This window comes from Equus przewalskii, chromosome 16 (genome assembly GCF_037783145.1).
Source record: "Equus przewalskii isolate Varuska chromosome 16, EquPr2, whole genome shotgun sequence".
NCBI classification, from domain to species: domain Eukaryota; kingdom Metazoa; phylum Chordata; class Mammalia; order Perissodactyla; family Equidae; genus Equus; species Equus przewalskii.
The window spans coordinates 46,445,379-46,472,440 of NC_091846.1; the positions used below are offsets into that span (position 1 = coordinate 46,445,379).

Consider the following 27,062-nt stretch of genomic DNA (forward strand, 5'->3'; position numbering starts at 1 on the left):
TAGAAAAAAACAGAGAAGGAAATTCTCTCAGGATCTGTATTCTTTTGAGCAGGTTAAGTGTTTAAACCAACTTGAAGTTTTTGAGAGTAATACACAGATGAAACTCAAATAACTAATGTTAGAATTAACATTAAGTTATGTACTATTCAGAATGTCTGAGATTATACATAAATGAATTGCCAAAATGAGAATGCTAAAAAATATTCAAAATGAAGACAAATACTCCTTTCATAGCAGCTTTTTTAGATATAATTGACATGCATTAAATTGTACATATTTAAAGTGTACAGTAGGGTAACTTTTGACACACGTGTATACCCATGAAACCATCACCAAAATGAAAATAATAAACACATGCATCACCCCAAGAGTTTTCTTATGCCTCTTTGGAATCTCTCCCTTCCAACCTTCCCCCCTCCCCATCCTGGTCCCCAAACAACCACTGATTTGCATTCAGTCACTGTAGATTAGCCATTTCCTAGACTTTTATATAAATGGGACCGTTACAGTATATATATGCACATAACATATATGTATATATACATACATATATACATATACACTTTTTAATCTGTCTTCTTTCACTCTGCATAGTTATTTAAGATTCATCCATAATTCATTTCTTTTCCTTGCTGAGTAGCATTCCATTGTATGGATATACCATAGTTGTTCATCCATTCACCTGTTGATGGACATTTGGGTTGTTTACAGTTTTTGCCTTTTACAAATAAAGCTGATACAAACATCCATGGACAAGTCTTTTTATGAACATATGCTTTTGTTTCTCTTGGGAGTAGAATAGCTGGATCGTATGGTAGGTGTCTAACATTAGAGGAAATTGCCTATTTTCCAAATGTTTGTACCATTTTACATTTCCACCAGCAGTGTGTGAAGCTTCCAGTTCTTTTACGTCCTTGCAAAGACTTGATATGGTCAATGTTTTTAATTTTGGCCATTCTAATGGGTGTGTAATGGTATCTCATTTGGTTTTAATTTGCCTCTCCCTAATGACTACTGATGTTGAGCATCTTTTCATGTGCTTCTTTGCCCTCTTTTTTTATAGGGAGAAGTGTCTGTTCAAATTTTTTGCCCATTTTATCACTTTGTTGGTTTTCTTCTTATTGATTTATAAGCATTATTTATATATTCTAGAAACAAGTCCCTTATCAGAATATGATTTGCAAATATTTTCTGCCACTCTCTGACTTGTCTCCATCTGTTAGTAGTGTTATTTGAAAAGCAGAAGTTTTTAAATGTCTGGTTTATCAGTTATTTCTTTTATGGATAGTGTTTTTAGTGTTATGTCTAAAATATCTTTGCCTAACCCAAGGTCATAGGGTTTTTGTCTGTCTTTTCTTCTAAATGTTTCATAGTTTTAGGTCCGTGATCCATTTTTGATTTTTTGTAGTGCACACAGTATTGATTGAAATTCATTTATTTGCATATTGAAATCATATTGTTCTGGCATTATATGTTGAAAAGACCCTTGCTGAAAATCAATTAATTTTATATGCGTGAGTCTGTTTATGGACTCTGTTCTGTTCCAGTTTTCTATTTGTGATTAGGTCAATACCATACCATCTTGATTATTATAGCTTTATAATGTCTTGAAATTAAATAGTATTAGCCCTCCAACTCTGTTCATTTTCAAACTTTTGGCTATTCTGTGTCCTTTGCATTTCCATATGAATTCTATAATCATTTCTACAAAAAAAAAAAAAACGCTGGCTGTGATTTTGATTGGGATTGCATTGAATCTGTAGATTAAATGGGGTGAATTGCTATCTTAATAATATGGAATATTTCTGGCCTATGAACCTATGTATCTTCCCATTTATTTACATCGTTAATTTCTTTTAGTACTGTTATTTTTTAGTCTTTAGTGTAAAAGTTTCACATCTTTTGACTAGTGTTAATGTGGTTTGTTTTTTCCATTCTTCTATTTTTAATCTGTTTGTGCCTTTATAATTGTTTATAGGCAACGTATGTAGTTGGATCTTGCTTTTTCATCTAGCCTGACAAAATAGGACTTCTAATTGGGGTTTTCAGAACATTTACATTTGATGTTTCTATTGATAAGGTTATGTTTAAGTCTGTCATCTTGCTATTTGTTTTTTATTTGTCCCATATACAAATACACTATACAATATAGTATATTTCCATTTGTCCCCTTCTGACCTTTGTGCTTTTGTTTTTATATGTTTCACTTATACATGTGTAAACCCCACACTGCATTGCTATTATTTCTACTTTAAACAGTTGCTAATCTTTTAAAGAGATATAGTAATATGAGGAAAAGGTATTATACTTAACCAAACAGTTACCATGCCTAGTGTCCTTTATTCCTTTGTGTAGATAGAAATTTCCATCTGCTATCATATTATCTCTGGTTGATGCACTTCTTTTAACGGTACTTACAGAGCAGGTCTGCTGGTGATGAATTCTTTCTGCTTCTGTAGGTTGCAAAAAGTTATTTCACCTTTTTGTGTTGTTTTTTTGGTTTCTACATTTCTGACCATTTATTCTTAACATAAGTCAAGATTAAAATATATTTCTCACAGTTGTGTTATTACTAAGGCCAAATAAACTGGAAGTATGCATTCGAGGGGTTCACTCTTGTCTTTTTTATTGCAGTAAAATTCACCTAACATAAATTTCATTATTTTAAATTATACATTCAGTGGCTTTTGGTACATTTACAGTGTTGTACAACCATTACCACTGTCTAGCTACAGAAGATTTTCATCACCCAGAAGGAAACCTTGTACCCATTAAGCAGTCATTCCCCATTCTCCCCTCCCTGTAGTCCCTGGCAACCACTAATGTGCTGTCTGTCTCTATGGATTTGCCTCTTCTGCATATTTCATATAAGTGGAATCTTGCAATATGTGACCTTTTGTGTCTGGCTTCTTTCACTTAGCATAATATTTTTAAGGTTCATTCATGTTGCATCATCTGTCAGTACTTAATTCCTTTTTATGACTGAATATTACTCCATTGTACAAATATATCACATTTTGCTTATCCATTCATCTGTTGATAGACATTTGAATTATTTCCATCTTTTGGCTATGTGAATAGTGCCTCTATGACCATTTGAGTACAAGCATATGTTTGACTACGTATTTTAGTTCTTTTGTGTATACAGCCAAGAGTGGAATCCTGGGTTCACCTTTGTTTTTGAAAGTCATTTTCACTGGGTAAGGAATTTGAGGTTGACTCTTTTTTTTCATCTTTTTGTTTTAGTACTTGAAAGATGTTGCTCCACTCTCCTAGTTTGCATTGTTTTTGCCAAGAAATATGCTGTCATCTTTATCTTTGTTCTTCTCTAAATAATGTGTCTTTATTCTCTAACATCTTTTAAAATTTTCTTTTTTTTTTTTACAAGCTTTAAGCAATTTGATTATGATATGACTTGCTGTAGTTTTCTTCATCTTTCTTGTGCTTGGGTTTTGTCAGACTTCTTTTCTATGTGCAATCATCAAATTTGGAGGCCTTTCACCCATTATTTCTTCAAATATTTTTCTGTCCTACCTTCTCTCTTTCCTTTGGAGACTCCATTAGTCATATATTAGGCTGTTTGAAGTTGTCCTACTCCACAACAAATGATGTTCTGTTTACTTTTTTCAGTTTTTTTCTGCATTTCCTTTTGCATAATTTCCCTTACTAAGTCTCCAAGTCCACTAATCTTTTCTTCTCCAGTGTATATCTGCTGTTAGTCCAATCCAGGGTGTTTTTCATCTCAAATATTGTGGTTTTCATTTCTAGTTCAGTTTGGATCTTTTTTGCATCTTCCAGGTCTCTACTTAACCTTTCAAACTTTATTTTCTTGAGCATATGAAATGCAGTTTCAATAACTTTTGATAATCCTTGTCTACTAATTCTATTCCTGTTTCATTTCTTGATTGGTGTCACTTTAATTGATTTATCTCATTATGTATCATATTGTCCTGCTTCTTTGCATGCCAAATAATTTTTTACTGGCTATCAGACATTGTGAGTTTTACCTTAGACCTAAGTGTTTTTGTGTTCCTGTAAGTTTTTGTAAGCTTTATCCTCAAACATGGTTAAGTTTCTTGGAAAAAGTTTGGTCCTTTCGAGTCTTGCTTTTAAGCTTTTGTAAGCAAAGAAGCATTCATCTTAAGGCTAATTTTTCCACCTCTGTGACCAAAGCCTTTTGAGTATTCTACCCAAGGTCCTATGAATTATTAGGTCTTCTACTTTGGCTGGTGGGAGTAGATAGAATTCCTGGCCCAGGTGATCTTCAGAGATTGCTCCTTCTAATCTTTTCAGTGCTTCTATCTCAGTGTCTGTAGTTTCTTTACCTATATGCACTGTTCAGTGCCCAGATGATTACTCAAGAGGGACTGTCTGTAAATTTTCAGAGTTCCTCTCTGTGCCACTCTCTTTTCTTCAGTATTCTGCCATATGAACTGTAGCCACCTTGGTTTCTACTTCTGGCAACAGATCTTTAACTCAGGGAGTTTGGCAGGTTCTACCTTGATTCCCCATTCCTGAGCCACAGCCTGGAAGCGCTCTCTGTGCAGTAAACTGGGGCAGGCGTAGGGCTGGGCTCACCTTGTTTGTTTCCTGTGTGTGAGGGCTCGCTGTCCTTCATTGCTTGATGTCCAGTGTCCTCAGACTGTTGTTTCATTAGTTGGTCTAGTATAAAAAAGAGAAAAATAAATTAGCTTTCTTTTTTGTATGTAGGTGGATGCCACCTAATTCTCAAGAAACCACCAAGTTAGTTAAGAATGGAGTGTTCATGTGAGGTTTGATAACAGTAGAAAATCTAAGTTAAATCATAAAGCATGCCACGTTACCACCACCAAGAATTGTCTGCCTCAGCTGCCTTGAACCCTAATGCTTGCTCTTTTTCTTTCCAGTCATTCAGTAAATATTTATCACACTACCACTATACTCAACCACTGATGAGCAAAATAGGCATGGTCTCGCCGTCTTAACATGTACAGCCTTGCTCACAAAGGCCTTGTCTTTTAGTAAAAGTACTTAGAGATTTGTCTGTTACAGCTAACTTTATTTCAGAAAACTTATCTAGAAAATGGGACATATACAATCTCAAGTGACCAAATGGCAAAGTTTAGTTGCCTGGGATTTTCTACCTAGGAGGCACTTAGTGGAATCCAGGTAATTTGTTAGAAAACTTTAAGTTGCTAGATTTGAAAGAGACTTTAAGATGCATGAGTAAAATAAAGTAGATCTGTATGTACTAACTTTAAAAGATGTTTCTACTATATTGATAATTTTTTTAAAAAAGTAAAGCTGCAGAATAATATGTATTATGTTTATTTTAGTTTAAATATGTATTTGTGTGTGTGTGTGTGTAGGGGATAGGATTGTGTTTCTGTTTAAGCATACAGAAAATTAAGAAGTTTAGAAAATATACAACTGTCATGCCAAGGGCATACAAATACCACTAGTTATGTTTTATAAATATAAAATAAGCTTTATTGTGGTAAACGTATAGGCAAAGAATTAACAGAACATATACGATCCCCCAAGTTCTCTTCCCACAGAAAAGTGTGCTTAGGCCTGGCACAGATGGTCTGGATGTACTGCAGAAAGGGATCTGATAGAGGGACTTCACACCAAAACACTGTACACATTTAAATAGGAGGAGGATAGGAACATCTGGTTGACTATGTAACAATGGAAGAGGGAGCCTCTGGAGTTTATGGAGGTAGCTCATATTAGCCTGTTCCAGTAGGATAGGAAATGAGCCTCCAGGACCATCCATATTTGTCTCTCTAATATCAGTGGTTACTTCTGGGATTGGGAGTGGGGAAGTGAGGAATGACCAATTTTTACCTTATGGATTTTTGAATTGTTTGAATTTTTTGCAGCTCGCATGAGATTTTTTTTAAAGGCATAGATTTGGTGACCAACATAGTATTTAATTCACAATAGGTATAAAGCAAATGTTGATTCATTAAATAGATCATTGACCTAGCCCATCCACCAAACTTAGGTAGATTTATAAAGTTTATGAAAATAAGAGGCAAAATCCTATCTTTTGTACATATATCTATAAACAAAGATTACATTCCAGAAATATTCTTTGTACCCAAAATTTCATTGCGAGGAAATATATACATACACATACGTAGATACTCATACGTACATCCAGATATCTGTATGCTCATGATATATCCATGAAGATGTTTGGAATGATACATACCAAAAGAAATCATTAATGTTGGTTACTGTGGAGGAGATATTGAGGTTCTAGGATGGTTGGAAGAGATACTTTCAGTTTATGTTCCCTCGCTGTAGTTTGAATTACTTGCTGTGTGCATGTGTATTCGTTTCTTTCCTCCCTTTCTTCCTCACCTCCTTCCTTCCATTTCATTATCAACAGCAAGTATATTAAAGGAGTATGGAAGTGGTCCAAAATATCAGAGAAAGGATTTGCCGTAGGAAAAATTCAGAAGCATCTGAAAACATAACATAGGCATTTGAAAGCCTTGGACTTAGAAAAGGAAGGAGGAAAGGTGTCTAATGTGTGCTCAGGCAAGGAAAAAAGATGTGGCAGAAGGATGTGCTTGATGGGAATCTTTGTAATACTTGCCAGTGTATATATACATACATACCATGACATTGGGATACATGATTTCCGCAAACATAGTAGAAGTAAGAATCTAGATGAGTAAAACACGCGCCTCTGTCCTTTTAGTTACCTGACTCTAACAACTGCTGGGAGTGTTCCACCAGCATCCCCAGCGAACCCAGTCTCTGGAAGGAGTCTATAGCATACACAACTCCTACAGCCCCACCTCATCATTTTAAAGGTGGAGACTCACATCCCAACCACAGCCCTAAAAGAACTAAGCTAGCCTTTCCCACCATGTTTCTAAGCCTCCATTGATGTGAAAAAATCTTCACTATTTTATGTACCTCTAAGGACTGAGAGTAGAAGATGCTGCCAAGTAAACTATGATACAATGCTTTATTATCACTTTAAATTTTCTCTTAGTTTTAGACACACATTCTTTTAGACTTTAGGCATTATCATATATTACACAACTCACTTTTTGTACCTTTCTTCTAACTAACTTTGTTTTGGTGCCGAATCGCCTTGTAATCTTTCTAAAGACATTTTAAGTGGCATTTAAACTCAACCTTTGATGAATTAGCCATATTCAGAACTCAATTGAAATCACAATATAAACAGCTAAGACCAAATGTGTTCATATGCAAACTTGGCTGACAATTATGAGATGCATCCATTTTCATAGAAAAGATGAAAAGTAGATTGAGTTATTGGATCCTTTTGCCTCCCAAAGTGTTTCCCTGAAAGTTTGTTGTTACTTAAAATTCCTTCATTAGAGAACATTGTTTTTATTTCACCATTAGAAATACAAGGCTTAAAATAGAAACAGTTAGTTGAGGTACTCCATTGCCTGAAACGTTTTAAATGTAGCAAATGAAGTTTATTAGTCCATCAAAAGTCCTTCTTCTAACCAGGACTGTCCTCCCTGCTGTAGATGGTGATTCCTATTTTAAAATGCCCACTGCCTACCAGGCAATGTCTGCGTTCTCTAGCATGGCATAGAGGGCCAATTCGATTCTAACCAACTTCTCATCTTCATCTTCCCTTTCCTCCCTTTTTCTTGTGTGTCTTTGTGTGTCTTTACTGTTTCTGTGTGTACATGCGCACCCCTGCCTTTAGTCCACTTCTTTACTTTAAGGTAGTAGGGGAGAGGAATTCTTATCTCTTCACATTTTGTGCTACTCTGACATAATTTTTTTTCCCATCATTGAGAGGCAGTCGTGAATATTGGTTAAGTACACGATTCTGGAGCCAGACTCACTAGGTTAAAATCTCATTTCTGGTAATTACTTGCCGTGTAAACTTGGATAAGTTGTTTAACCTCTCTGTGCCTCAGTGTCCTCATTTGTAAAATATTTATTAAATTCCAAATAAAATAAGTTTCATTGAAATATTTCTTGAGCAAATGAGTGGATTACTTTTTTAAAATAGTTTTTTAAAACAGATTATGTTTTGTAAAATTTAACAGGGAAAAACAGGAAAGCAAAGCAAAAGGGGGAAAAATCGCTTTTAAAAACAGGCGAAGACAATCTGAAAAGGCTACATACTATGATTACAACTATACGACATCTGGAAAAGGTGAAACTATGGAGACAGTAAAATGAGCAGTGGTTGCCAGGAATTATGAGGGAGGGAAGGATGAATAGACAGAGCAAGAGGATTTATAGGGCAGACTATTCTGTATGATACTATAACAGTGGATACGTGTCATTATACATTTGTTAAAACCCATAGAAGGTACAACACCAAGAGTGACCCATCCTGTAAACTGGAGGCTTTGGGTGATAATGGTGTGTCAATGTACATTCATCAGTTGTTACAAATGGTGATGCTGGGGCAGGTCGTCGGGGAAGGGGGAGCTGAGAATATGTGGGAACTCTCTGTACTTCCACTCAATTTTGCTGTGAACCTAAAAATACTCTAAAAAAAAAAAAAAACAGACAAGAAAGAGAATGAAATCTGAGAACCACAGAGAAGAGACTGGAGAAAAGGAAGAGAAGGAGGGAGCAAGATGTCAGTGGCTCATTTTCTGTGAAGGTAATCATGGCCACCTTTTGTAACTTGTGCAGTTCAGCAGTCCTTGAAGCTAGTTTTGTCGGTGGCAGGAAAATACCCCCTGGAACGTAACTTTGTCTAGAGAAAAATTAACTTCTTAACATAGGTAACAGAACTAACTTTTTTGTAACGTTAAAAAATTGGGGGGGGGGGGGCAGCCCCGTGGCCGAGTGGTTAAGTTTGCGCGCTCCGCTGTGGTGGCCCATGGTTTCGCTGGTTCAAATCCTGGGCGAGGACATGGCACTGCTCATCAGGCCAAGCTGAGGCGGCATCCCACATGCCACAACTAGAAGGACCCTCAACTAAAATATACAGCTATGTACCGGGCAGCTTTGGGGAGAAAAAGGAAAAAAATTTTTAAAAAAAACAGAAAAAATTTTTTAAAAAATTGGGGCGAGACTTCGTTTTCTCTGTGTATGTGTGTATTTCACGTGGTGCTTCACCCCTTGTGAAATTAGTGTTCTCATACATTTTTTGAATGCACAAGATAAAATGTAACTGAATATAAGGGATAATTACATTATTGATACTTGATAAAGTTTCATGAAGAAGACTTAAGGTGAAGAGAATGTTGGAACAAACAATATTCATAGGTAATATTTGGCATAATCAAAACATAGTACCAGAAATTGCCTTTAACATGTATAAGTTATTAAGTATTGTCATTTTGTCTATTATTTTTTGAGGTTCTAATGTGGAATTACATAGAAATGAACATTTTTATTTTAATAATAATGAACTTATATTTATCTACCATATGAATGGCTGATTTGTTACATGGGCAAAACATTCACTTTCATTGTAGTAACATTTCTTTGTCTAACCTTGCCAAATGTTTAAACCAAGAAGTCTTTGTTATGGTTTATTCTGGAAAAAATTCAATTACATGGATCTAGGACAATATACCAGAATTTGTCCTTTAAGCCATGCTTTTATAGGTTCACATACCATGTAATGTGAATGTATGTGTGTGTGTACCAAAGGCCAGCCACCACTAAAGTAAGGAAAAACAATGACTTATTTATAAATTGTATTCTGTTTACACATCAAACAAATAAGATAATTGTTTAAACTTTTTATCTTACTGATGTGCCTTGATAACTTATGAATAACGATAGATTTTTTCATCTAAGAGCTCTTACAAATTACACTGCAAATCCCACCCCCCCACCCCCACCCCTGCCCAATCAGCATTGCTATACAGTTGAACCACATTAAATGAATTTCTCAGGGGTAGCTTTGAGGGGAAAGAAATTTAAAACATTTGAACTTGAAAATTCCATTCTCTGACTCTAATCTCCTGTCTTTCCAGCTCTCCCGGTCCTTCCAGCTCTCCCAGTCCTTTCATTTCCACTAAACCTGCGCTTTATTTGGACTCATTATGAGTCCCAGACTCATAAACTGTTCGTATTTTTCCAATCTGTCAAGCCCCTCCTGCTGCCGCTTTTCTTCCTACCCAGCCTTGGGCCTTATCAACCCTCTGAGCACTACATTCACTAGCACTCTAGATTGCTTTGTTGCCAAATTCATCCCTACCTTTAGCATGGTATCTTACAATCTGGTAGTTACTCTTAAATATTTAATGGAAGGAAGGAGAGAGAGAATTTCTAGAAAATTCTTTGGTTTTGTGGCAATGTGCTAAAAATTTCTTGTGGAAGTCTATTACTTTTGCTGCTTGGAAGCATTACAGATTTTTTTTGTTGAACGTCACCCAGGCCGTCATTCCTATTGCCTAGTGTTTTTATTTTTATGTATCTATCCTGTTTTCCATTATCTTCATTGTAGGTCACTTCCACTCCCCAAAGCCATCAATTCCATCATCTGTATCTTTACCTTATTATAATTAGGTCATCTAAATTTATTTTCTTTGAGTCTCTCTCACCCAAGGATTTTTTAGTATCTTCACTTACTCTTTTTTTCCCCTTTTGGTCCCACCCAAAAAAATGAGTGTGTGTGTGTGTGTGTGTATTGACATAACTTTCAAAAGTTAACCCATTTTTGTACATAATTCCTTCTGCTCTCTTCCCCCATTAACTATTCAGCTACACCCTTCCTCAGTGATCACCAGTGACTTCCTAATTGTCAGTATTCTCTTCTCAGTCCCCTGATCTGTCTATAGCATATTATAAATATTATAGATATTTTAGGAATTCTGCCTTCTCTTTGCTTTATGACACCTTTCTCTCTCAGGTGACTCTTTAGTCTTCCTAGCTAACGTCTTCATCTTCTTCCAACTCTGAAATGTAGGTGTCCCTCATGTGACTGCCCTTTGCTCTGTTCTTACACCTCAGTAGTGATTCTCAAATGTTAGTGAATATAAGAATCACCTAAGATTCTTGTTTAAAACATAGATTTCTAGATCTTACCCTCAGAGATTGTGATTAAGTAGGTCTAGAATGAATCCCAGGAATCTGCATTTTTAACAAACTCTTCTTGTGACTTTAATAAAAGTGATGCGGGGTCACTCTGAAAAAAAATAATGACTCTACCGTTCTATCTGCTCTAGTGACTTCAGCCATCACTTCCATGCTGATTACTTTAAAATATTTTAACATCCTACTCTCATGAATTTCTCCTTATTGTTTGGACTGTACTTTGAGAATCTCAGGACAAGAGCAGGGCTGATAATCAACTAGTATGCACTTGCTTTTGGTTATGAAAATAATAAAATATTTGAAAAACACTGGTAAACAACTATTGCCCTAAGCCCCAGAATATCATTCTACCACCACAATCCGGTCTGTCCTCGTCTCTTTCCTAAGATCCCCTGGACCTCCCTGCCATCCAGCAACAGAAGTAACACCTGGCACCACGGAATTTCTCTAGGACCCTGCTCCACTGTGAGGACTGGCATCCTAATTGGTTGACTTCTTTCATTAAATATTAGTCCTGTTAAAGATGATTATGTCATTAGCCATATAGGGACACAGGCGAAGTTAGTTTTAGTGGGGAGGATGGTAAATTCAGGATATCAGATGGTTTATGTGCAGTACTGTTAAACCTACTAAAATAGTTGGATGGAATGGCCTGCAGCAAGTCCAAGATCACAAGAGCTGTGCTTTCCAAATTTGACAGATCATCAGAAGGCTCAACCCTAAGAAATTTTGATTCATTAGGACAGGGCTGGGGCCCAGAAATCACTGGATTTTTTAAATATTCCCCGGTGGTTCTGATGATTAGCTAGGTTAAAGAACTACTGGTTTAGATTGAGAACACAGAGAAGTAGTAACAAAGTAGTGCCCCATATTGAACCTCAAAAAGGCATTTCACATTCCGTGGCACAATCAAAAAGATTTGGCAAGGATATGTGGATTTTTCAGCACAAACTACCACCACTACTAGGAAGTATCACTTGTATATGTTTTATACACAGAACGAAACTCAACATTAAATCCATTCAACAGAATACATTTTGTCCCTGGGAAAAAAAAGCTCAATTTCTAGGAGTTTCTTTGAAAAGAAACTCCGCGAGAAAAAAATCCCACATCCCAATACAATGCAGTCACCTTTATATGTCTTTTAAATTTTAAGAGAAAATATATAATTTTAGGGTATCATCAAGAATAAGTTAAATATTTGAATTAAAATATATAATTATGTTTTAGTCAGGTGTTGCTTTTCTCTGAATCATTTGTACAGTTTATTGAAACAAAGGAGGAATAACAATTCTATAAAATGTTGTGTCATGGGTTTAGTTATGAGTCACTTATTACGTATGTGATTCCTGAGTCACTAATTACTAAGGCTTTCCTATAAGGAAAAGATTAACAATAAGCAAAGTGAGTGATTGTGAAACTTTTTGAATACTAATTATTATAGCTACAGAGAGACTTTTTTAAACCATATTAGAGAAATTAAATTCTGTTAAATTAACATTTATTTCAAAAATAGATATTAACCTCGCTTTTCACTGAAATGTACTTTTTTTTTTTAAAGATTTATTTTTTTCCTTTTTCTCCCCAAAGCACCCCGGTACATAGTTTGTATTATATTCTTCGTTGTGGGTCCTTCTAGTTGTGGCATGTGGGACGCTGCCTCAGCGTGGTTTGATGAGCAGTGCCATGTCCGCGCCCAGGACTCGAACCAACGAAACACTGGGCCGCCTGCAGCGGAGCACGAGAACTCAACCACTCTGCCACGGGGCCAGCCCCCTGAGACGTACTTTTTTTGAGAAATTAAAATAAATTTTTGGGATTTAGAAGCTTACAAACAAGTTTATAAAGAAATATATCCTTAAAACTGGCAACACTATAGTAATTTTTGTTATCCAGAGAGGGAGGAGTTTATAGATTGTATATTAGAGAGACCTTTTGAAAGTAAAGCTTTTGACCCTTAATTTTGTTTATAGTACTAAAACCTAGTATATGTAATTTCTGTAATGAAAAAATCAAGCTAAAATAATTAAAGTAGTGATTGCTATTCTATTTTTATGCAGTTGAAGTTAGATTTGATGTTTCGTACGTAGCTCGATCTAGACTACAGCTAACTACAGTTTGGAAAGGCCCTTAGTCCTTCCCTGCAGTCTGCCCCCACCCCTCAACTCTGCCACAGACTGTTCTGCGCTTTGAAACACAAAGCAACTTGTCAGTTCGGTTGATTCAGTTAGGGTCAGTTCTGTGAAAACAAAGTCAAGGCAATTGTTTGATTTAATTGACTAGTGAAACTGGTTAAACAGGTAAGTAGAATTTAGTTTTATTTTTGTCCAGCACATATTTGAATGTTCATAAAGTAACTTAGTAGCCTAATAAGATTCCAGTGACATTGTAGTAGATTTTAAAGAATGATAACCAAAGCAAGGAAAAAGAACACTAAAACCCAAACTATAGAAAATGTTCATGGTATTTTTTCCTATTATAGCTCTGCTTTCACTATAATGAATTGTGTCCAAAAAAAAGAAGTTGTCTTTTCTTTCACTATTCATTTCCTTTTCTTTGAGGAGTTTTTTCCTGGGCCATACTTAATATAACCATAGGAAATTTTCTAATGTAATTTAGATGAGTAGCTTAAATAACTTCTACAAGTAGTCCTCAAACTGCAAGCAGATATTCTCTGATAGTTGGTCAGCCACCTCATGGCTTCTCTTTCTTCCTTACCCACCTGGACCTCATGGTTGATCATTCTTACAATAGTTGTTTCTGCCATTGATTCTTTCTGCCTTCCACTGTTGCCTTCCGCTGTAGCCATCCTGCTGTTCTCTACACCATCAGCTTCTGGGATACTGATCACTCATTATTTTTTGTGTGTGAACAGAAAACCAAAAAATTGGAGTGCTAAAATAAATGATACGTTTAGATCTTAAAAAAAAAAGTCTTGGGGCTGGCCCTGTGGCCGAGTGGTTAAGTTCGCGCGCTCCACTGCAGGCGGCCCAGTGTTTCGTTAGTTCGAATCCTGGGCGCGGACATGGCACTGCTCATCAAACCACGCTGAGGCAGCGTCCCACATGCCACAACTAGAAGAACCCACAACGAAGAATACACAACTATGTACCGGGGGGCTTTGGGGAGAAAAAGGAAAAAATAAAAAATCTTTGGAAAAAAAAAAAAAAAAGTCTTGTAAATGTAGTTCATTTGAGAAAAAGTATAAATCATTTCTTGTCCCAGAAAAACAGCAAATCTTTAGCCTCTATTGAACTTGTTAGGGATTATGAAAGGAAAGAGGAAAAAAAAATTAAACATGTAAAAGGCTAAAATTTTATTGTCAAAGAACATTTTAAGGTCATAAAGTAGGTGTTTTATAATATTTTTGTTCTGTGTAATAAGATGCTGCCTCCTCCACTCCCTCACTCTTATAATAGATATTCACCACTTTTATTGATTGTTCAGTTTTTGCATATGCAACTCTAGAATACCTGTTTTGAGAATTCTTTATGTACCAAAGTAGAGGCTGCTGACATTGACAGTGTTGTTTTTAGTCCTATACTGACATACATTTTACGTTCGCTTAGGAAAAAAGAGCAAACAAAAAAACTAAGATTGATTGGGTGTGTAAGTTGATAAAATCCCTTAGGAAATATGTCAAGAGCATTACATAGTCGTACCCCTTAACCTTAGTGCATGTCCTATTCTAAAAAATTTAGCAAAGGAAGCACTAATTTAAGGAAAAACATCTACAATGCAAAAAAAGTTTGTTGTAGCATTATTTTTACTAGTCAAAAATTGATAACATCCTAAATGTTTCTCACTGTAAGCAATGGAATTAAATTATGGCATATTGACTTACTAGACAGTTTTGTAGCCATTAAAAATATAAATTAAGGTACTCCAACAACTTGGAAAAATGATTATGATATAAGGTAAAGTAAAAAGGCATAATATAAAATTGTACGTAGTGTACTAGCAATGAACAATCTAAAAGGAAATTAAGAAAACATTTATAATAGCATCAAAAAGGATAAAATACTTAGGAATAAATTTAATCAAACAGGAGAAAGACCTGTACACTGAAAACTACAAAACATTACTGAAAGAAGGAAGACCTAGTAAATGGAAAGACATCGTGTGTTCATGGATTAGAAGACAATGTTGTTAAGATGGCAATACTACCTAAAATGATTTACAGATTCAGTGCAATCCCTATCAAAGTCCCAATAGCATTTTTTTTTCCAGAAATAGAAAAACCCATTCTAAAATTTATGTGGAATTTCAAGGGACCCTGGATGGCCAAAATAATCCTGAAAAGGAAAAACACAGTTGAAGGACTCACGCTTTCAGATTTTAAAACTTACTACAGAACTACAGTGATCAAAACAGTGTTCTGCTGACATAAGGGTAGACGTATAAGATTAATGGAATAAAATAAAGAGCCCAGAAATAAACCCTCATATATGTGGTCAGTGGTTTTTCAACACGGTTACCAAGACCATTCAACGGAGAAAGGTAGTCTTTTCGACAAATGATGCTGATAAAACTGTATATCTACATGTAAAAGATCAAAATTGGACCCTTACCTTACATAATATGCAAAAATTAAATCAAATGGATCAGAGATCTAAATTTCAGAGCCAGAGGTATAAACTGATAGAAGAAAACATAGGAGAAAAAATAGATCAAAATTAAAAACTTTTGTGATCAAAGGATGTTAGCAAGAGAGTGAAAAAGCCCACAGAACGGGAGAAAATATTTGCTAATCATATATCTAATAAGAGTTTAATATCCTGAATATATAAAGAACTCCTAACCACTCAACAACCAAAAAACAGGCAACCTAATTAAAATAAGGGTAAAAGACTTGGATAGACATTTCTCCAAAGAGGATATACAAATGGCCAATAGGCACATGAAATAACAGTGTTAGCAAGGATGTGGAGAAATTGGAACCAAGTACATCGCTAGTAGGAATGTAAAATGTTGCAGCCACTGTGGAAACAGTTGGCAGTTGCTCAGAAAGTTAAATATAGAATTAACATATGACCCAGCAAATCCCCTCCACTCCTAGGTAGATACTCCAAGGAACTGAAAACAGAGACTCAAACAGGTATTTATATACCACTGTTCATAGCAGCATTAGTCACAATAGCCAAAAAGTAGAAATGACCCAAATGTCCATCAACAGATGAATGAATAAACAAAATATGCTAAAAATGTACAATGGAATATTATTCAACCATAAAAAGGAATGAAGTTCTGCTACATGGTGCAACATGGATGAACCTTGAAAACATTACATTAAGTGAAATAATCAGACACAAAATGACAAATATTACGTGATTCCACTTATATGAGCTGTCTAGAATAGGTAGACTCCTAGAGACAGATAGTAGAATAGAGGTTTCCAGGAGCTAGGGGTTGAGGGCAGTGTTTTTGCTTAATGGGTACAGAATTTCTGTTTGAGTTGATGAAAATGTTCTGGAAATAGATACTAGTGATGGTTACATAACATTGTGCATGTAGTTAATGCCACTGAATTTTACACTGTAAAGTGGTTAAAATAGTAAATTTTATGTTATTTACATTTTAACCACAGTTGGTTTTTTTTTGAGGAAGATTAGCCCTGAGCTAACTGCTGCCGATCCTCCTCTTTTTACTGAGGAAGACTGGCCCTGAGCTAACATCTGTGCCCATCTTCCTCTACTTTCTATGTGGGACGCCTACCACAGCATGGCTTGCCAAGTGGTGCCATGTCCGCAGCTGGGATCCCAACCAGCGAACCCCAGGCTGCCAAAGCAGGACATGCGAACTTAACCACTGCACCACCAGGCCAGCCCCTAACCACAATTTTTTAAGCATTTGTTTATACATAGTGATTTAGACATAAATTATCTACTTTACAAATAAGGACCGAAGGAAATATGAAGACATGAAAAAATTACTAAATTATAATATGATTGTATTATTTTGAGTAGAAATGAAGCTCAAATAAAAGATTTTCATTTTTAGCTAATGGATATTCATTAAAAGATAAATTTTATGTCACATATCTTCTCAGACCAACAAATGGTAAGAAAATTTAGGTGTCCCATCCCCAAAACTGGTAACAGTATTTTGTTTAAAATTTTTCTTCTCTGTTTTAATGTTATTATTGTAAAGAATAATAATATTGATTAATAATTTCTAAAACTTCCAAGTTTACACAGGAAAGGCTTTTCAGAGTAATTCATGTAAGTGAGAGTTGGTGTACTATATCTATGCTAGAGCCTTTTGAATAATTTTAGTTTCTTGTAAAATTTTCTAGATTTTAATGAAATCTGTTTTTCTTTAGCTTGACAGGGCCAATTCTCTGTTAAACCAGACTCAGCAGCCTTACAGATATCTCATTGAATCAGTACGCCAGAGAGATTCTAAGATTGATTCACAGAAGGAGTGTATTACACAACTTGAGAAAGATGTCAGGTAAACCATCTACAAATCTTTTATTTGAATAATAAAGGCATTGTAAACATAATACTACCATAGATAAATTCAGATTCTGAATTGTGAAGAAAAAGTTTAAATAATAGAGGTGATCTTAAATTTAATGAGTATTAAATTTCTCTTAGAAAAACTAGGCCATATCACATTAGGTCTTCACGTTCTACTTTATGCAGAAGTCTTAGCCTGGAAATAACAATGCTACGCTTACTAACAGAGCGCTCCACCCACTATAGGGCACACAACAGCTATCCTGTCCTTGCTCCCCTAGAATCAAAGAGAGAGGAGGAATATAACCAGATGCCATTTATGGAGTCAAAATAACTTTTTAAACAGATAAAATGTACACATTTACTTACATTCATGTTGAGTTTGCCAAGGAATTTTTAGGCTTTTCTTCCCTTGACCCTGTACATGAAGTAACCTGTGAATTACCTAAATGTAAATAAATTCCTTTCACTTCCTTAAATTGAAATTGTTTTCTTAGATGACACGCTATCCAGAAGACTTGCTCCATTTAATAATGATTCAAATTCTTTACCTGTTCATCTATATAATTATTTTAGTCTTTTTAAATTGCAGTAAAATAATGATGCTATGCATAAAGAGGTTTTAACTTGCGGATGGTTGGTTAGTTGACTTAGTTGTTACTAGGTTTTAAGGTTATTAGAATAAATTATTAAATTATTAACCAATTCATAAATGTGAAAGCAGAGGATTAGGTGGGAATGGAATTGTTAAATTAAAGAATTGGAAAACAAGAAGATAGTTATTAAATTCAAGTTTCCTAAGCTATATAACCAAAAATATAAAAACTGCTGGTAATTGACTCCAAAGTTTACTTGAGTGTTCTTTTTGATTAATCAGAGTAATTACCTTCTCCTCTCATTTCTAACCCACCAAAATAATTGGTCCAGAACTTTACTCCTGAACCTAATATTTTGATGATATAATAAAATAATTTTAAATCACATTTGTGCTTTAAATGTCAACATAAATAACAATTTATTTCTAGATTTATTTTGTTAAAAATTGTAATTAGAATATAGATAACCAGCATTAATAAATTGATTCAATGAATTAATTAAGCATTATATAGATAGCTATTGGGGCAATAGAAATTATGTCTTATCATTCACTGGGTACTTGGTTTTCTTAGGGAAATTGAGGAAAGAACCCCAAATGGAATTTTTTCTTCCTATATTACAGTATCTATTTTTGTTACATTTGAAGTTTTGTATGGAGTCTTGTTTTACCTTTGTAATCTTGGAGTGGGGCTATATAAAACGCCTGTGGAAAAGATTACGTCTTCCACAGTTACCTTCAAATAAATTTATTTGAATATTTATTTTACTAAGAATTAAGATAGCTGAAAATGTTTAATAGAAAAATAATAGCTAGCTGCAGGAGAAAATTATACAGATGAACAAATTCAGCCCTAGAGAAATCAGGCAACTTGTCATCTAAGAACATACAGTTTTGTGGTAAGGCCCAAATTTGAATCCAGACCTGCCTTCTAATTCTACACTCTTAACCGTTATGTTATACTGCCTCCCTATGTTCTGTTCTGAATAAAGGATAATTTTTCATTAACATAATTAAGAAGAGGAGCAAAAAAAAAAAAGTGTAGAATAGCAGTTAACAGTAGGACTTCAACGAGTTGATAATTGTTGAAGCTGGATATTGGATACAGGAGGGTTGGTTATGTTTTCTCTTTTCTTTTGAAATATTCCATAATAAAGTTTTTGTAAAAAAACAGATTTTACAAGGGAGTACAGGTTCTATAGATAGGTTGCATGGGTTCAAATCCTGCTCAGTACTTAGTTTTGAATTGGAACAAGTCTGTTAAACTCTCTAAACCTCCACTGTCCAATAGAACTCCCTGGAATGATGAAAATATTCCATATCTGCGCTGTCCGGGATGGTAGCCACATGTGGCTATTGAGCATCTGAAATATGCCTACTATTGCTGAGGAACCATATTTTTAATTTTATTTAAATTAATTTTAATTTTAATTTCCACTGATGGCTGACTAATGGCTATGGTATTGGATGGTATAGCCAGTTTTCTCAACTATGAAATGAGAGTGGTACTAACAGTACCTAATTCATATGGTTATTCTGGGGATTAAATGATATAATCTTTGTAATATATATAGCACCGTATATATATTTGCTATATATGTATATATATATTTGCTATTATTAGTATTTATCTTATATTTAACAAATTTTTATGTTGAAAATTATCTTAAAAATGAGAAATAACATTTCAAAATATGTTGAATTTTTACAAAAATTAGGGCTCCCTTAATAACAGCAGCAGTAAACATAAAAAGTATGCTAATTATGGAATTAACTACAAAAAATATTTTTTATGCTAAACATTTGAGTCCTTTAAAGCTGTCTGTTGTTTCTTAAATTTATTGCATAATATTTTAGTAGATTCAGAACTAATCTTTCACAGGAGATGAAATCTTGCTCTTAGTTGAAGCAACCACCTTCTAATGTGAAAAAATAAGGTGCTTTAAGTAGTTTAATTATGGCCTTTGAGATGCTGTAGATGTACCCTGAGACACGAATGAAAGGATGGGATGCTGTAAAAAACTGCCCAATTTGGCCCAGTGGCACAGCGGTTAAGTGCGCACATTCTGCTTTGCCAGCCTGGGTTTGCCGGTTTGGATCCCGGGTGCGGACATGGCACCACATGGCAAGCCATGCTGTGGTAGGCATCCCACATAGTAAGTAGAGGAAGATGGGCACAGATGTTAGCTCAGGGCCAGTCTTCCTCAGTAAAAAGAGGAGGATTGGCAGCAGTTAGCTCAGGGCTAATCTTCCTAAAAACAAAAAAATACAAAAACAGCCCAATCAATAAGTCAGATACTGCAGGATAGATCACAGGTCTATCTACCATCACCCCTCCTCTGAGCCGATGTCATTTCAAAGATAGTGCTATTGGGGCCGGCCCCATGGCCGAGTGCTTAAGTTCCCACACTCTGCTTTGGTGGCCCAGGGTTTCGCCAGTTCAGATCATGGGCAAGGACATGGCACCACTCATCAAGCCATGCTGAGGCGGTGTCTCACATGCCACAACTAGAAGGACCCACAACGAAAAATATACAACTATGTACCAGGGGGCTTTGGGGAGAAAAAGGAGAAATAAAATCTTAAAAAAAGAAACAAAGATCATGCAATTATCCTGGATTTTGAATGCACATCGGCCTGGTTTCTTTTCTCATGGTAAAGACATCTGTAAAATATAGATATTAAGGTGAACTTCAAGGGGTAGTTGTGAAAATGAAATGAAGTAACGTCAATAAAGCTTCTGGCACATGGGCAAAACTCAGTAAATACTATTTCCCTTCCTCTTGTCCTTAGTTAATTTGAAATTTAAACATTAGGTGACCCATCCAAAAAGATTACTAAGTGATTATATTATGTTCCTTGAGAATTCCTATTTCTCTTCTCTGGGTGTTGATTTTAATTGTAAAGAATATTTACATTAACTGGTTATTTTTAAAATGTTTCTCTAGCTTATAGAATAAAAGCTCTTTAAAGAATGAATACTTTTGGGGCCGGCCCGGTGGCATAGCAGTTAAGTGCGCACGTTCCACTTCAGCAGCCCAGGGTTTGCCGGTGTGGATCCTGGGTGCGGACGTGCCACCGCTTGACAAGCTGTTCTATGGTGGTGTCCCACATATAAAGTAGAGGAAGATGGACACGGATGTTAGGTCAGGGCCAGCCTTCCTCAGCAAAAAGAGGAGGATTGGCGGCAGTTAGCTCAGGGCTAATCTTCCTCAAAAAAAGAAAAAATGAATACTTTTATCATTTTCTTAGAAAATAAAACAATGCCACTATACCACACCCACAACTTGCAGATTTAGCTATTTATACAATGCATTCAACATCTAGAAAGGTTAGAGTAAATATGCACTCAAATGAAATCACTATAAACATATTAAAAGCTGACGTTTGAGATATCACTATTAACTACTTTAAATTTCCCTATCATTAAAGTAATAATCCATTCTAAAAGTAGTGCTGTTAACTCTCCTCCACCGAGCCACGAGATAGTCTGCGTTATATAGTGTGATCTGTAGTTCAGAACTGAAGGAAGCATGGAAATAGAATAATTAGCATACATTTTCTTTCTCTGTTGTCAGTTCTCAGTTTATTCTTAACCAGTGGTTTAAGAAGGAAAGACAACTTCGCCTTGTAAGGCTAAGCCAGGGTATATTGATCCAGGAAGTTAAGGAACAATATATCAGGGATATGTTTTCATATAGCAGGTGAAACAGAGCCATAAACATGAATTTCTGAGTAATAATTAACAGTGAATTGAACAATTATGGGTGTAATATACCGTTCATGATAGATGTGCTTATGAGGAGATTTGTTTTGTAGTTACTTTATGAGTCACGCATAGAAGCTTTGTATTTGTAAAGGGAAGTTTCCACTGTTATGAAATGTGTCTTAAGGAGACTAAACTTCTATTGAGTAATTACATATGTACTGGAAGAACACAGAGTATAAAAATCATCATATTCAGTTTTAGAGACCCACATGGTGCTCTCCCTTGGCATTTAAGAGTATATTATAGAGAAGTCTAAGACTGAAAATATGTACTGAAGTATTGTCTGTGGAGTCCGTACTGTTGGTAAGAAACCAAATCTTTAAGATAGAACAGAATTGCTCTGTAAAACCTGTTTATCCACCCCATCTTTTATTCCATGTTATACGGTTATTTTTGCTACTTAAATATGGAATATTTACTTTACTCTGGAAAAAAATTAAACACTACATATAAAGCATTACTAACAAATGTTAATTACATCAACATTCCATTCCTGTTACACTACATTTTATTTAATGGGCCTGTTGGTATTTGAGAGGATGTGGGTATATGTATACATGTATGTACTGTGAGTTTCTTTACATACTGTGTATACGTGTGTATATGTGTATAAACAGTAACACAGATCTGTTCCTTAAAAATTCCTATTCCTATTTACTGGATGTTTATTTTAATTTTGAAAAAGTATTTTATCTTCAAGATGATTCTAGCTAAAGGTAGATTAGAATCTACGATTACAGAATCATCTGGTCTTTACCATGCTTTAGGGGTCTCTGACAGAGCATGGCACTCAGTTTCTTTTATATCATTTAGTTCTTTTCAACTCTGTGGCTCAGTAAGATTTCTGACGCCTAACTCCAAAAGTCAACTTATTTTTCTGCTAAACTACTTGCCTCTATTGGCATTTAATTACTGTTTTCCTGTGATACCTGTTTTTCATCTAAATTAGTCATACTATATAGCATTTATGTAGAGTTATATGTATTCAGTGCTTTATATAATCGTTCATTAGATAATTCACATATCCATTTGACATACCTGATTGTTATTTTCCACTTTTACAGATGTGAAAACGGAGGTTTAGTGGGGTAGTGTGTGTTATACTTTGTACCACACAGTTGAGTCAGTGACACAGTTGGAAACAGAAGTCAGAATTGCATCTAGTCTTTCTTCTCAGAGGACAAACTATGATGCTTCCTTGGGGAAATTCTCAATACCAGGAAAGAGGAGAATGTGAGCTTTTTCCTCTTACGTCCTTGGAATTACCAGTTCTTCCAGAATACCTACTACTATTCCTTGAATTTTAAAAAACTTCTGCCTTTTATTTATATTTTATATATATTTATATATTTTTTATTTATTTTATATTTTAAAATTTGATGGCTTTCCATTTTCTTAAAGTAAAACTTAAAACATCTTACCTATTCCGCAGAATAATTCTCATTAATTTTACCATCACAGATTTTGTTTTGACATTTAAGGAATCATGTTGCTTCAGTTCATTGTTGCTTTTCTTAATTCTTGTTGTAGTACTGGCTAAGTAGACTCCTTTCAGGGGCTTTCAAAGAATATTTCATTTAATGGTTCTAATTAATTTTTATATGGTGAATAATAAAACTCCAGTGTAAGACAAGCCTCAAATATTTATCTTTTAAAATATTAATATGTCCTAACAGTTAGGCTTCTCACCCTGTCCTATCAAAAAATAGGTCATATAGGTGAAATTCACAATGCAGACTTAGAAATTGAAGAGTGAGCTAAGAATTTGGAGACAAAAATTATTTTCTCAGTTTACCACAGACTAAATATCTGATTCATTTCTCTAACTCAATTATATACTTGGTAATTTATTATGTGGTAAATTATATTATACTACTTTCATTTTAAGGATAAATGTTTTAATTTGACTTCCTGTGTCTTAGGTTTTAATATTTTGCCATACATACTTCTACCTTTTATTTAAGTTCCGCTTCATCTTTTTACATTTGAGGAGTAAACAGTCAGCTTTAAAACACTAATTTTATGTCCCCACTAGGCAGGAAAGTATTCTCAGAAAGCATCTCAGTTGCACTGTCAAATGATTATTAAAAGAAAAAGTCTCCTTACAAAATATCTAGGCCATTGGTTAAATCAAACATTGCAATGGCTGGTCTGATATCTTTATGGACTATAAATTTAATTTATCTTTAATTCATATCATCAGATTTGTCTTTAGTCTTTTACTATTTACTATTTATTCATTAGAATTACAACAATATGATGACTTTTAAAACTTGGGGGTTCTTTTTTTTTTCAGCAATTTAAATAAAGAAAAATCAGCTTTACTACAGATGAAGAATCAAATGGCATTAGATTTAGAACAACTTCTAAATCATCGTGAGGTACTCTCTCCATTTTATCATAATTTTTACCACTTTAAGCTTTTTCAGAGTCCGTGTTGGGTTAAGATTACTGAATCTTGGTTGTCTTTGTTTATTATTGACTTCTCACATTTGCATCTTGCTGTGATCTGTCTCTTTATATTCAACTTACGATACACTTTATTCTTTATTAATTAATTTAACCTTTGTTCTTTGTGTTAATTCTTATTCCTGGAATGCCCCTTCTTGTTGACCCTTGATTGCCTTGTTCATCTCTCTGTCATTGAATTTCCATATTATTTAGTAATTATTTGTTTTATCTCTGTCTCCCACTAGACAGTAAATTTCTTTAGTGTACCTCTGTCTTATTCATCATGTGCCCATGCCTAGTGTGCAATATTTGTATTGAACTTTAAAGTTCATAAAGTGCTTTTTTGTTTGTTCCTCACCAAAAATCTTTTACAATTAATATAATCCCCATTTTATAAAAGGAGAAATCAGTTTTAAATGGCTTACCCAAAGCCAGTTAGTAACTAAGAGATAACTCTAGTTTTTTTCTTGTTTTTTAAGTCAAATTCATTGAAGTACAATATACATACAGTAAAATTCACCCTTTTTAGCGTACATTTCTATGATTTTTAACTAACACATAGAGTTGTGTAACCATCACCACATTGATACATGAAATGGTTTCATCACCCAAAAAAATTCCCTCCTGTCTCCTTTGTATTGACCTTTTTCCCCCCAACTCAAGTCCTAGCAACCACTGGTCTGTTTTTCTATCTCTGTAGTTTCGCCTTTTCCAACAAAAGACATTATCCTTTTCCAGAATGTCATATAAGTGGAATTATCAGTATTAGTCTTTTCAGTCTGACTTTTTTTACTAACCATAAAAAAGATTCATCATGTTGTTGCGAATATTACTTATTCCTTTTTGTTGCTGAGTTATATTCCATTGTATGGATGTCCCAGAGTTTGTTAATCCATTCACCAGTTGATGGAATTTGAGTTGTTCCCATTTGGGGCGTCTATATAACTAAAGCTACTGTAAACTATTGTGTATGTGTTTTTGTGTAAATATGTTTCCTTTTCTCTTGGTAAATACTCAAGAGCAGGATTGGTGGATCCTATGGAAAGTGTAAGTTTAACTGTATAAAAAACTGTCAAACTACTTTCCAAAGTGACTGTACCTTGTCCATTCCCAGCAGCAATGGATGAGTCCCAGTCACTCTACATCCTCACCAGCAGTTGGTATTGGGAAGCATACCTTTTTAATCCAATGCATTTTTTCCGCTTGAACAGTTACTGCCTTGTCTTAGTCATAAGCCATGTTTTTAAAATTTTATTATGCTAGCAGAAGAAGAAATGCTCAAAACAGATCATTAGTTTATGAGTATCCTGAAGACATTGTTTCCTAGGAAAGATATACTAGGTATTTGGGGAGAAATTATTGGAAGGACATTATTGAGAGAGAGAGACTGGGGAATATTACTGGAAACAATTCAAAGGTTCATTTCCTAGAAATGGTGTCAAGGGAATTGGAGGGTTGTCTCTGTCTTAGAAATGGCCTTTGGAGTGAGTTCTTTTAAAGGTGTTTTATATGGTAGCTGAAAGGGATAAGAAGGTGTCCCTGGACTAAATTTTAGTGATGGCTTGTAGGTAGATGAGTAGATTTAACAACAGGTTTCAGACTAGGAAAAGCTTCTCTGAAGGTATTTATTCTTTTTTCTGACTTCCAAAGTTTCAGGCCTTATCTACTATCACTTATGTCCTAGGATTCTGCCTTCAAATAATTGTTTCTTCATTGTGGAAGCCTGATTCATTCACTATGTGGATTTTCACAAATGTTTTTGAGATTGACTATTTAAGAAATAGTAGCTACAGATGTCCATTCAGTCATACCAACTTCTTTTTTTTCATAAGACTGCATAACAAGTATTTTTTCAGAATGGCTGTTCTCATTTGATTTTAGAGGATTATACTAGACTCTGAAAAATCTGTGAGCGACTTTGTATATTTTGTACATCACACTTCAAATCACATTATTCATGAGTCCAAATAAAACCCAAAGGTTTTGCTTAGTGGGTTAAGAATTGAGTAGATTTAGGAGAAAGCATGTTTAAACAGGAAAATTAAATACTAGCAAGATGAAGCTACTGCATAGTGTAAGTGAAATTCACATGGATGCATATCTAATTAAATAATTTTCAGTTAATTTTTATGCATTTGGTAATCTTTCTTCATTTTGGCAATTATATTTTAATAATCCAATATTGTGACTTCTTAATACCAAACTTCTAAAGAAAAGTAGTTTTTCTTCTTTTCAAAGCAAAGTAAAAATTAAAGTTTAGTAAAACAAATCTCGTGCAAGTTTTTAATCGTTTTCTAAGAAACAGGTTTTTTTTGGTTTTGTTGGTTTTTTTTTTTTTTTTGCAAGGAAGGATTCACCCTTAGCTAACATCTGTTGCCAATCTTCTTTTTCTTTTCCTCCCCAAAGCCTCCGTGTGTGATTGTATATCCTAGTTGTAAATCCTTCTAGTTCTCCTATGTGAGCTGCCACCACAGCATGGCAACTGTCAGATGGGTGGTTGGTTCCACAACCAGGAAGTGAACCCAGGCTGCTGAAGTAGTGAGAATGCCGAACTTTAACCACTAGGCCATCACGGCTGGCTCATAAGAAACAGTTTAATCTCCACTTGCATAGAGTGTGCAGATGTAAAAACAAGTACAAACTGCTTATATGGAAAGAGAACAGCTGGTGACCGACAGAAATGCTTGACCGTGCACTTAAACACTTACCTGATGAAACACAGAGTCTTCAGGATTGATTTATTCATTTTATGGCTTTGAGGGTCAAGTGCTCAGAATAGCCAATA

At 34.9% G+C, this 27,062-nt stretch overlaps 1 protein-coding gene across 5 annotated transcripts in view; it reads left to right on the forward strand.

Moving 5' to 3' along the window:
• PIBF1 (progesterone immunomodulatory binding factor 1) overlaps nucleotides 1-27,062 on the forward strand; it is a 175,264-nt gene that overhangs the window by 114,395 nt on the left and 33,807 nt on the right. For 2 of the 5 annotated variants that reach the window (XR_011527894.1, XM_070578441.1), the window contains exons 15-16: nucleotides 17,324-17,454; nucleotides 24,123-24,207. The exons of 2 other annotated variants lie outside the window; for them this stretch is intronic. Coding sequence is in view for 1 of the 3 variants with exons in the window: in XM_070578441.1 (XP_070434542.1) it covers nucleotides 17,324-17,454; nucleotides 24,123-24,207 (216 nt within the window). In the remaining 2 variants the exon portion in view is untranslated. The remainder of the gene's footprint in view (nucleotides 1-17,323; nucleotides 17,455-24,122; nucleotides 24,208-27,062) is intronic. One more of the 5 variants, XR_011527896.1, reaches the window with a different exon arrangement.